General features: G+C 39.9%; 3 protein-coding genes across 3 annotated transcripts in view; 1 reads left to right on the plus strand and 2 right to left on the minus strand.

The window, feature by feature from the left end:
* znf653 (zinc finger protein 653) overlaps positions 1-1,901 on the minus strand; it is a 10,999-nt gene extending 9,098 nt beyond the window's left edge. Inside the window, exons 1-3 of the mRNA XM_043235012.1 lie at positions 1,585-1,901; positions 1,169-1,203; positions 128-433 (exon numbers count right to left, since the gene is read on the minus strand). Coding sequence (XP_043090947.1) covers positions 128-433; positions 1,169-1,203; positions 1,585-1,871 — 628 coding nt within the window. The 5' untranslated portion in view covers positions 1,872-1,901. The remainder of the gene's footprint in view (positions 1-127; positions 434-1,168; positions 1,204-1,584) is intronic.
* Positions 1,902-2,150: 249 nt separating this feature from the next.
* On the plus strand, positions 2,151-4,293 carry swsap1 (SWIM-type zinc finger 7 associated protein 1). The gene is made up of 2 exons (XM_043235154.1): positions 2,151-2,511; positions 3,483-4,293. Exons 1-2 carry the CDS (start codon positions 2,251-2,253, stop codon positions 4,041-4,043), a joined length of 822 nt encoding a protein of 273 aa, XP_043091089.1. The 5' UTR covers positions 2,151-2,250; the 3' UTR covers positions 4,044-4,293.
* A 242-nt stretch (positions 4,294-4,535) lies between these two features.
* On the minus strand, positions 4,536-10,447 carry epor (erythropoietin receptor). The gene is made up of 8 exons (XM_043235153.1): positions 10,207-10,447; positions 9,533-9,665; positions 9,213-9,382; positions 8,873-9,024; positions 8,626-8,782; positions 7,732-7,819; positions 7,450-7,537; positions 4,536-6,545 (listed from the first exon to the last, which is right to left on the minus strand). The coding sequence occupies exons 1-8, from the start codon at positions 10,295-10,297 to the stop codon at positions 5,844-5,846; spliced, it is 1,581 nt and encodes a 526-aa protein (XP_043091088.1). The 5' UTR covers positions 10,298-10,447; the 3' UTR covers positions 4,536-5,843.

Genomic DNA, 10,447 nt, shown 5'->3' on the forward strand with positions numbered 1-10,447 from the left:
AACCGTCATCAGAGAACTGCGGAAAACGAAAATGCGCCGCTGCGTTACTGAACGAAACATTTTACATCCAAGGAAAATAAAGGCTTGGGAAGCCCCACAATAAAAACCCTGCGCGAGGTTGCGATACCCTGCAGCTGCGGTTTCCTCCTTTTGGTGTCGATGCCCTCACCGACATCAGCTTTCCTCTCTGGAGGCCCGTCTTCCTCCTCTTTCTCTGTACCGCCGTCCTCCGCGTCTGACTCGGACTCGCCCCCCGCAGGCCAGGGCAGGTTCTGCACGAACGAGTGACCCGCCACGCACTGCCACAGCGCCGAGGTGGACAGGCCCACGGCGGGCTCCACGGCCCTCAGCTCGGGCTCATGCTGACACGACTGACAGTGACCCTGATACCAGCTCACCACGGCCTGCAAGCTGGTGGCAGACAGCCTCTTCCCTGAGAAAGACAAAGATGCGAAGGCTTTTATTCAGCTAAAGCATGTTCAGCTGATCGAGGGTGACAGTAAAGATATTTAAAATGTCGCAAAAGGTTTCTGTTTTCAAATAAACGGTCATCAAAAAAGCAAAAATGTTTTGCAGCTCCCACAAAAATATTAAACTCCACAACATTGATCATTTAAACATAATTATATAATATATAATAATAATAAATGATAATAATAATAAAAAGTTCTTTAAGCATAAATCGGCATATTAGAAGACCAGAGTAATGATACCGATTTTCATCTTTGACTCACAGAAATATTAAAATATATATTTGAATTCTAATAATATTTCACAGTGTTACTGGTTTTACTTAATGCTGCCGAATGATTGAGTATATTTATTATGTATGTATAAATACACACACATGCATGTATGTATATAAAATAGGGGGAAAAAATTATGTTCAGATGTTACGTGTATTACATATAATATTAAACGTACGAATATAAATATATACATCTAAATATGTGTAATAACATATTCTGTACATGTGTATATATATATATAAATATATATATATATATATATATATATATATATATATATATATATATATATATATATATATATACACACACACATACATACATACATACATAAAAAACAATCATGCACAGAGAGGGGCTCAGGAAACACAGCTTTTTAAAATTAATTGTTACATCTAGTAAATATAAATATGACTCACCTTTCCTGCTGCACTGGTCAGGAAGGGTTTTCCTCCTGTCCGTCCCAAACACAAGACACGCGTTACAAAAGAAAAAGCTACATGAAGCTGAATAGAAATCTGTATTTCTCCAATTTCAATGCATTAAAAATAAATAAATAATTGCATTGAAAATAAATAAGTCTGTTTCAGTGTTTTAAAGAAAGTACAGATAGCATGTGCAGCACTGTATGGCACTTCATACATGTAAACAAACAATTAAGCAATAAGACAGATCCTAACATAGCAGTATCAGCTTGCCGACGAACGCTTGCAAGATCCAAAACGAATTTTGTTGCATCGGACAGAAATGTTTGCGCACACAAGAGTCCACTTATTGAGGTGGCGCCCCGTTTTAGCGAAGTCGAATGCGGCGTTCATGAAGGCCGAACACGTACCTGCCGTATTTCTGCTGGTATTTTTCTCCATATGCAGAATTGAGCAGGATCAGGTACTCGGCGAGCCCCGCGTCGCTCAGGCTCGTGCGCCGGCGCAGCTCGCTCCAGACCTGATGCGCTTCTCCCAGATAAACGCGCCGCACGTCGTACTTCTTCCGCGACTCGAGCCGCCGCTGAGCCCGGTCCGCGTCTGTCAGCCTCGGGCGACCCCTGCAGCGGCGTAGCATGGCTTTGATTTGCTCTCCGGTGGCTTTGGGGTCTGTGTTTACCGCCGCCATGTTTCGCATCAGCTGTTGAGTTGTTATGTTTTGTCTTAAAGGGAAGTGCCGTGTGTATCTTTAAAGGAAGTGGGTTTTTTTATTATTAATTTTTTTTATACCGTGTTTTTTTTTAGCTATTTCTTTTTTATTAGATTTGTTTTTAGATTAATCGCGTGTAAAATTTACGCTAAAATATTTTTTTAGCTATTTGAAAAAAGGATCGTATTATATTTATTTGAACCGACACTTTGATGCGGCCAATCAACGGCGAGCACGCTTTTACGACAGCCAATCAGATGAATCGTTCGAAACAGTAGGCGGTGCGACGTCAAGTTCGCGGGAGAAGAAGCATGGTGCCTTTACGTTTTACAGAAGCTTCAGAAAAGTCGTACATGCGGCAATTGTGATGGCTGATATTTTAGGAGTCGTTTTCAGACGATTCGCGTCGGGAACTGTATCAGGGGATGTAATATCCCCCCCTCACGCGGAAGGAAACACTCTGGTTCTCGGGGATGTAAATATCAGCAGATCTGTGTTGTTTCTTGCAGCTGTAACAGCTGCCACGGATTTGGGGCTCAGAGTGCTGTTTTTCACACAGACTCCTTTTCAGTCTCTGCCGGTGTCTTTGAGAGCTTCAATACCTGGATTAAAACTAGAGAGTTTAAAGGTAATCTGCTTAATAAGCGTAAAGGTAATTGTAGGTAATGAAGAATGCATGTAATTCTGCCAGAAACCACTTAAAACCTATCGTATAACATTTTACAGTATTAGTATTAGGCCTCAATACAACGAAAACATTTGCACATAAGCATCTACAAGCCTTCTGATATATAGTATTAGGAGGTAACTAATATTTATATGAATTTGTATTTATATTACTGACATAAGCTAATATAAGTACCTGCTACGCTTGTTACATTGCAAGCTATCAGAATTTAATTTTACCTTTTGGCCATATAAATACCAGCACGTGCACCAAATTGCGTATTTTTGGTCAAGTATGCACGCCATGTTATATCATAATAAATGATAAACAAAAAATAAAAGAAAAATAATTAACATCTAATATTACAGATGAGGAAGACCTTAGTTTTAATTTTTTCCTGCACCTAAATCCAATGTTGGATGTTAACACCTTTTTACATTTCTTTGTTCATAATGCATGATCCATAAAAATAAAATATATATATTTTTATGCATATATATATATATATATATATATATATATATATATATATATATATATATATATATATATATATATATATTAGGGCTGTGAAATCCAAAATAAAAGTTTTAGTTTACATAATATGTGTGTGTGTTGTCTGTATATTCATAATGTATATATAAATACATATGAATGTATACATTTCAGATTAATATTATGCTCATATATATTTGTTATGTTCTTAAATATATTTAATATTTTCAAAATATATTTGCATATATATATATATATATATATATATATATATATATATATATATATATATATATATATATATATTTTGGATGCCATTAATCACAATCTTTACTATTATTTCCTACGTCAGACAATGTTAATGATATGATGTCGACTTTAAAATCATAGCAAAATGGCAAATATCCAATACATTTTTCATGCATGTTCATTTCCAGAGCGTCAAGTTCGTGTACGCGAAGACTTTGGAGGAGCTCGTCGAAGATACAGCGTCCCTTCATGAGCTGGCGTCTCCTCCCTCTCTGATTATCGTGGACGGTCTGGATCGGTACTTGCGCGGGCCTGGAGTTGGACCGCTCCGGGACGAGCTGAGCCCCGCGGCCCATGCAGCTGCGCTCCTGCACGACACCGCCGCTTTCCTCTCCCGGAAGCGAGCGGACGGCCAGGGCCCGTGCAGAGTCCTGCTCTCCTGTCAGTCTGAGCGCGAAGCCAGTCGGGATGATGAAGCGCCGGGGCCCGAGCTCCTCCTCCTCTCGGCGCTGGACCGTTACCTGCAGGTGAGGTGCACCCTGGAGGAAGTGAGGCGCGACGGGGAGGAGGGGCAGAACGAGTGGCAGGTGTATCTGTCGGTCCCGTGTCCTTCGCCGCTGCAGCAGTGGCGCATGGTGCTGCGGCCAGGAGCTGCTCTGGAGTTCAGGCCAGTCTTCGGCGAGGAACAGCAGATCCTGGACCAGCCGGAGAAGAGCGAACAGGACAGTGAGAGGTGCGGAGACAACTGATAAGAGATTATATTACTATACAATAATTTGATTTGTCAAGCCATGCATGCGCAGAAATGTTATTTGGGATTTTGACTAAGGAACACGAGCTTTTCTGGACTAAATACGCAAATAGTCAACCATACCATGAAACAAACCTCAGTATTTATTTGTGCGTCTACTTCACTTTTTTTATGTACAGACAGTTCCTTTCGAGTACGTTGTTGTTGTTTTCAACCTTTGTTGACATCCAAATAAATTAAATACTTGATTGCGTCGCTTTTTTTTACTCTTTAACACTTTATTTTTCATTTGTACAATTTGCGAATTGGCAGAATCAATCGTTTTCGTGTTTTTTCCTAATTAAACTTGAGTTATAGCCGCTTCGGACGCTTGATTTTATACCCGTTGGTGCAAAAAGTATACAAAAAGTCTCAAAAAAATACAAAATAAAAGTCTCGGCTACACAAGCAAGTTTTGAGTGAACTATCACACTGACACAAACAACGTGAAAAACATCAAATAAAAAGACTTTATTGGATCTACTTACGCTATAAATAAAAACCCTTTTCTTTCCAGACCAAAATAGGAGCTGATAGAAAAAAGACAAATGGCTGTTTACTGGATTAAATTTATAGGTTTTCAATCTCATTACAAATGCAATTATAAAATAAAAACACGCATTGTAACATTGGATAGACAGGACTGCATGTGAAAGAAAATGCATGTTAGAAATGGTATACACATCTTTTTTTTTTTTTTTTTTTTTGGCAAGTTTCTGTATTTAAAAAAATGGTATTTACCTTCTTAAATCAGTTTTTCAGAACATTTGGTTCAACCTTACGGATTACAATTAAAGAACATATAAAGAAAGCCAACAAGCTAAAGTAAAACTGATGCTGGAATTTTTTTGTACAGTAATTTGATCATACTGCGTCTGTAACCAATGCGCAGATCCAGTTAATACACATCACTGCACATTATTTAACAGAACTAAAAACATGGCTTTCTTTTTTGTTCAAGGCAAACAAAGCGCGTTAAGTTTCAGCTGTTGGGTATCGGTGGTGTTTTAAGAAGGGTGTAGTCCTCCGTAATCAACTGCAAGCGCTCGCACGAAACGCCCACCGCTCTCGATCTAATCAGGTCTCCCTACACGTTGTGTTACAAAAAAAGAATTCACTCAGAAATGTCACATTATAAAAGAAAAATGAATCGCAAATGTCGATAACGTGTCGGGAAATGGCCTAAATCAACCATATACAAGCATTCCCAGAATGCACCAGAAGAGCTAAGAACGGATGGATGAATTGTCCTTCTTTTGAGTTACCCACGAAGGAGCCTATAAAGAAGGCCTAATGGTGGTTACGTCTGACGCCTGAACGTCTTACAGATCTGAAAGATGCCCATTTACTCAAAAACAGAATATAAAAAAAACAAAACTGTATAATATATACATATACTATGTACAATTTACAAGACGGGTTCAGAAACAGAACGATGCGTGAACTGCACTCGGGCGCTTTGCCACAAAGAGGCTTAAAAAACACAATTATCCAACGATGTTTCTCAATATAAAAAGAAATTAAACTCTCCACTGGCATTTTGGTGCTACACCGTACAACGTTTCATCAACAGCTGCCGTAGTAAATATTAAAATGTTAGCTTATTTTTTTCCATCTAAAAGATCCTAGTGTTTTCGTATGTCCTTAAACGTCATGTCTCAAACGGAAAGCAGATCCTGATGTGAATTTGTAGTCTTGTACATATCGGTTCTTTCTATTGCAAGTCAATGGCTGGTTACCTACGAGAAGGTTTGTGGGTTTACCAAACGGGCCCCGTGCAGGACTCTGATCCGGATTTAATGTACTGACCGGAGAGTGGCCACTTGTGAGGGAAAATCTCGTTTTTGTAATCATTAGTGTACAATCGGTGTCTCCCGAGCTCTGCGATCCTGCCGGAGCTCATCGGGCTGTAGTCCATGGAGACCCCCGAGTCCGCCACCGCCATGTAGGCATATCCGGGGCCCTTGGGGGGCCAGGTGTGGTTGGGATACTCGAAGCTGGATTGCGACGACAGTCTGCCCGAGCCCGAGCTCTGCCGCAGGGAGCCGAGGTCCGAGCGCGAGGCGCTCGAGGACGACGTCCCTGCGGCGGTGAAGAGCGTCTGGAGCGGTAGGGTCTCCTCGAAGACGTCGTCCGCCCGCCGCTCGCTCTCTCCCTGGTCGAGGGTGACGTAGGTGTCGTGGGACTGCAGCAGAGACGACTGGGAGTGAGAGTCGGGGTTTTCTCGAAGCGCCCTCAGCTGCTCCATGAGCAAGTGAGCGTGAGGAGGTTCCCTCCATCTGTCCGGGCGCTCGCCGTCCTTCTCCTCTTCCTCCTCCGCAGGTTTCCTCTCCTCTCTCTGGGACGCGCCGTGGCTGGGCAGGGAAACCTCGGACAAAACCTCCAGCGGCGAAGGAAGCTCCTCTGCGTACACTTGGACCGATCTGCCCCACATGCTGCCGTTATTTTGGCTCATCCACTCCTGAGGGCAGAGGAAATGCAAAATAATTTGTTACTACGTATCTCTTCCATCTTTTTTGACCCTTTAACTCTAGCACTCTCTGTTCATTTTCTAACTCCTTGTTCTGTCTACTTCTGTCTAACCTCTACACTAGCTTTCTTTATTCTACTCGTTTTCTTTTAATATATATGTGACTTGGGCCACAAAACCAGTCATAAGGGTACATTTTTTTTCGAAATTGAGATGCATCCTCTTAAAGCTAAATAAATAGCTTTCCATTGATGTGTGGTTTGTCAGGATAGGGCAATATAAGATAAAAATCTGGAATATAAAGAAAATCACATTTTTGTTGTCCAAATTAAGTCCCTAGCAATGCATATTGCCAATTAAAAAATTATATATATTTTTTGATATATTTATAAAGATATTTTAATGAAAAATGATCTTTACTTAATATCCTACTGATTTTTGGCATCAAAGAAAAATAGCTAATTTTGAGCCATACAGTGTATTGTTGGCCATTTCTTGACCTTTCATAGCACATAACCTTTCATTGTATTATTGCTCTGTTGTTGGTTTTGATTGCTCCTATTGTCCTCATTTTTCTATACGTTTTATTATCATTGCTGCTCACCGTCTATTGTAAGTGCATTAATTTTTACTGTACATTTCTGCTATGCAGACATCACTTTTACATAGTCACCCCTAATAAGCTACTCTTAAATACAATAGAAACTTTGATTTTCAAAAGCAAATAAACCTGAATTAAATTCAATTGAGATTTTGATCAATGTAATGCATCCTAAGTATGAAATCCTTTCAAAAAAATATTTGTTTATTCAAACACTCATCAGTTAGCTTTGATTACTAAACATAGATGTTACCTTGTAAATGATGCCTACATTGACACAAATGAATAAAATACCTTAAAATCCCCTTTGTAGACAGTAAAAAGGCCTGGAAACTTGTGCTCTGGCTTCGGGATGTCAGGCCAGAATTTCTTAAGAAGAAACCTGTAAAGCGCACAGAAACGATTGAATATTTCCCAACAGAAACTAAAGTGAATTTAATGCGTGAAATAGAGTTACATAACATACAGTTGTTTTAGTAGCCTACATGTTTCTTAGCAATAGCCATACAACTCTTCTAGAATAATAGTGTCCCTCCTAATAGTATCTAAACTCGTTTAGTGTTTGTGAAAACTGACTTGTGGTGGGACAGAATCAGAGCCAGAGACAGCAGGCAGAGGATCAGTCCAATGAAAAGAACCAGTAACACGATCAGTGGATCCATGTCTGTTAGAAAAAGAGAGAAACTAAAATGAGTGGTTTTCGTCTTCGCCAACGAAAATCGATTGAGATGGCCGATCAAATCAAGGTGGGCGGGGTTTACTGTTCACCGAATCAGAGCACTCGATTTTTCCAGTGCGGTAAAGTAAAAAAAAAAGTGGCGTAGCATTTAAATATGCGACAGCCGTTTTACCATAGAAATGCTTACTTCGCAACTAGAATTAGCTTGAATTTTCAAAAGCGTTCAACGTCATCGTACGTCATGAAAAACAAAAAATAATGCATGTATAGGAAATTAAAAGTGCTTGAATAATTGCATTGTTGCAAAAAAATGTCAACTATAACCTATTTGCCCAGCTCTATTTTGCTATAAGCAAAAATTAAGTTATTAATAAAATCGTATGTGATGTGTATTGCGAAAAGCGCTATATAAAAACACTTGTTTTTAAATGTTTTATGCATCTATGATTAAGCATAGAGTTCAAGACTAAATGAAATATCATTTATGAAATCTTAGCAAATATCAACTGCCTGTTTTTGACAGTGAAATGAGAAAATATTATCGTTCAGCTCTTAATATAAAGCAGGGTATATAGGGTCATATAATGTAAAATATATAGTAAACAAACTGCTCGATCGCAAAATATGTTGCAAATTGCCTAGCTCTTATTTGCTAAAAACAATTATATGGCATGAAATTATTAAGGTATTATGAAAAGCATGCTTTAAAACTGTTAAAACAACACGTATTGCTTTAAAAAAATGATTTGAAAAGTACTTAAGCACTTAAGAAAGCACTTAAAAGCACGTACCGCTTGGCGGCGTGACTCCAAACACAGGCTTGGTCCAAGCACTCCAGTACCCTTTGTAGGCAACACCATCAGGTTTGACACGGACCCAGACCTTGTATCTGGTGTCGGGCTGCAAGCCGAGCAAAACCAGCATCGTGCTGACCTTTACGACCTCCACCTTTAAAACGTAATTCACCGGTGAGTTTGACGAAGAAGCAAAACACGGCAGCTCATTCAAGTGGCGCTAACAGTTAGCGAAGCGCAGTACCTTGCCCATGTTACTTCCCTCCACGGCGTATCTGACCTCGTATATCATACTGTCGTCCATGTATTTGAGCGGAGGAGGCAGCCAGCTCACGTTTAACTGCCCTTCCTTCCCCGAGCTCATGACCGTGAGGTTTCGGGGAGGATCTAGAAGCACTGAGAGAGAGAGAGAGAGAAACATCGTGAAACATCTTGCATGCAGAGCACTGGGGGGAAGAGTCATAATTGCAATCCGTAAGAAGTACATAATAGAATCTGATCACATGATCCACATTACATGTAGTCATCCATACCATCTGCAGGTTTCCTTCACTTGCTACTTTGTGAAGCTTTCAGAGACTTACAGAAATTCTCAGCGTTGAGGCTGCGGGCGTAGAGCGTCCGGCCATCGCGGGAAACCTGCACGTCGAGGGTCGTGAAGAACGGGGTTTTGGGCAGTTTGCAGAAGATGATGGTTTTGTTGCTGGCCAGCAAAGACAGGGAGAAAACCGCGCAAGCCTTGTTCTGATTCCCTCTGACACACGAAAAGAGGAAATTGCGCCGATTGAGATTTTCGCAGGACAGCTGAACTAAAACGGCACGGCTAATTTATGGTGTCTTTAAAGAGACGATATTTTAATGGTCGTTTCGGCTTTAGGCCTCAAAGCACCGATCGGTTACTCACTCGTACGAATACGTGAAGGTGTACTGGTCGCGTAAATTATTCCTCTCGTCCTCCTCTTCCCAAAAGCACGTGAGATCCTTTCCTTCCACGAAACATTTAATATCCTCCGTTTCGTCTTGGAGTAACTGGGCCACTGAACATCGTCAGCATTATTAAAAGGGTATTTTTTCAAGCACACGTCAATACAGAAATTATTTTTCTTATTTTAGATTTAGCTTTTTTTTAATGCAAGATAATAAACAATACTGTATTTTTTTAACATATACACGTTTTTGTTTTTTTTTCATGCCTTTCGCAATTGAAAACGTGCAGTTATTCTGTCTTCTGTCCTCGGTTATTAAGCAGCAATAATTGTTTTCAAACCGTATCTTGAGCAGCAAAATCATGCGACACTTAAAGACCGGAGCAATGCTAGAAATTCAGCATTCAATCACATGAATAAATTACATTTTAAAATATATTACAATAGAAAACGGTTACGTTAAACTGTAAAAATATTTTACTGTTTTTATTGTATTTTTGTTCAAATAAATGCGACCTTGGTGAGCTACTGTTAAAAAAGAAACGGTATATAGTTTTTACTGTATACTGCCACATTTATTGAATTGATAAAGCCACTAAACATGCACGTATCTTCATACCAATAAAACCTTCGAAAGGGTCACTTTTCTTACCTTTACTTTCGAAATGTTGTCCTCCTGCAGCGACGAAAGCAAGACACAACACTAAAGCAATTTTAAATCCGTCACTCCTCATTTTTATCATCCATTAACTTTACAAATGCCTCACTGCTCTGCATAACGGTCCCCGAAAAGGTGTACACTCCTTTCCAGGCTGGCTTTTCATCCAATTTGTTTGCGGACACCATGAACAGTTGCGTGCTTCTCATCCGATAAAGCTGATAGTGTGTTCAAA

The sequence above is a fragment of the Puntigrus tetrazona genome, chromosome 3 (assembly GCF_018831695.1).
Source record: "Puntigrus tetrazona isolate hp1 chromosome 3, ASM1883169v1, whole genome shotgun sequence".
In the NCBI taxonomy this organism is placed as follows: domain Eukaryota; kingdom Metazoa; phylum Chordata; class Actinopteri; order Cypriniformes; family Cyprinidae; genus Puntigrus; species Puntigrus tetrazona.

Excerpts from the sequence above, each read along its gene's own strand:
- swsap1 (XM_043235154.1), top strand. The coding sequence starts at position 2,251 with ATGGCTGATATTTTAGGAGTCGTTTTCAGACGATTCGCGTCGGGAACT. Across the intron at positions 2,512-3,482 it reads TAAAACTAGAGAGTTTAAAG|AGCGTCAAGTTCGTGTACGC; the intron begins GTAATCTGCTTA and ends GTTCATTTCCAG.
- epor (XM_043235153.1), bottom strand. The coding sequence starts at position 10,297 with ATGATAAAAATGAGGAGTGACGGATTTAAAATTGCTTTAGTGTTGTGT. Across the intron at positions 9,025-9,212 it reads CCTCAACGCTGAGAATTTCT|TGCTTCTAGATCCTCCCCGA; the intron begins GTAAGTCTCTGA and ends TCTCTCTCTCAG. Across the intron at positions 7,820-8,625 it reads TGGAGTCACGCCGCCAAGCG|ACATGGATCCACTGATCGTG; the intron begins GTACGTGCTTTT and ends TTTTTCTAACAG.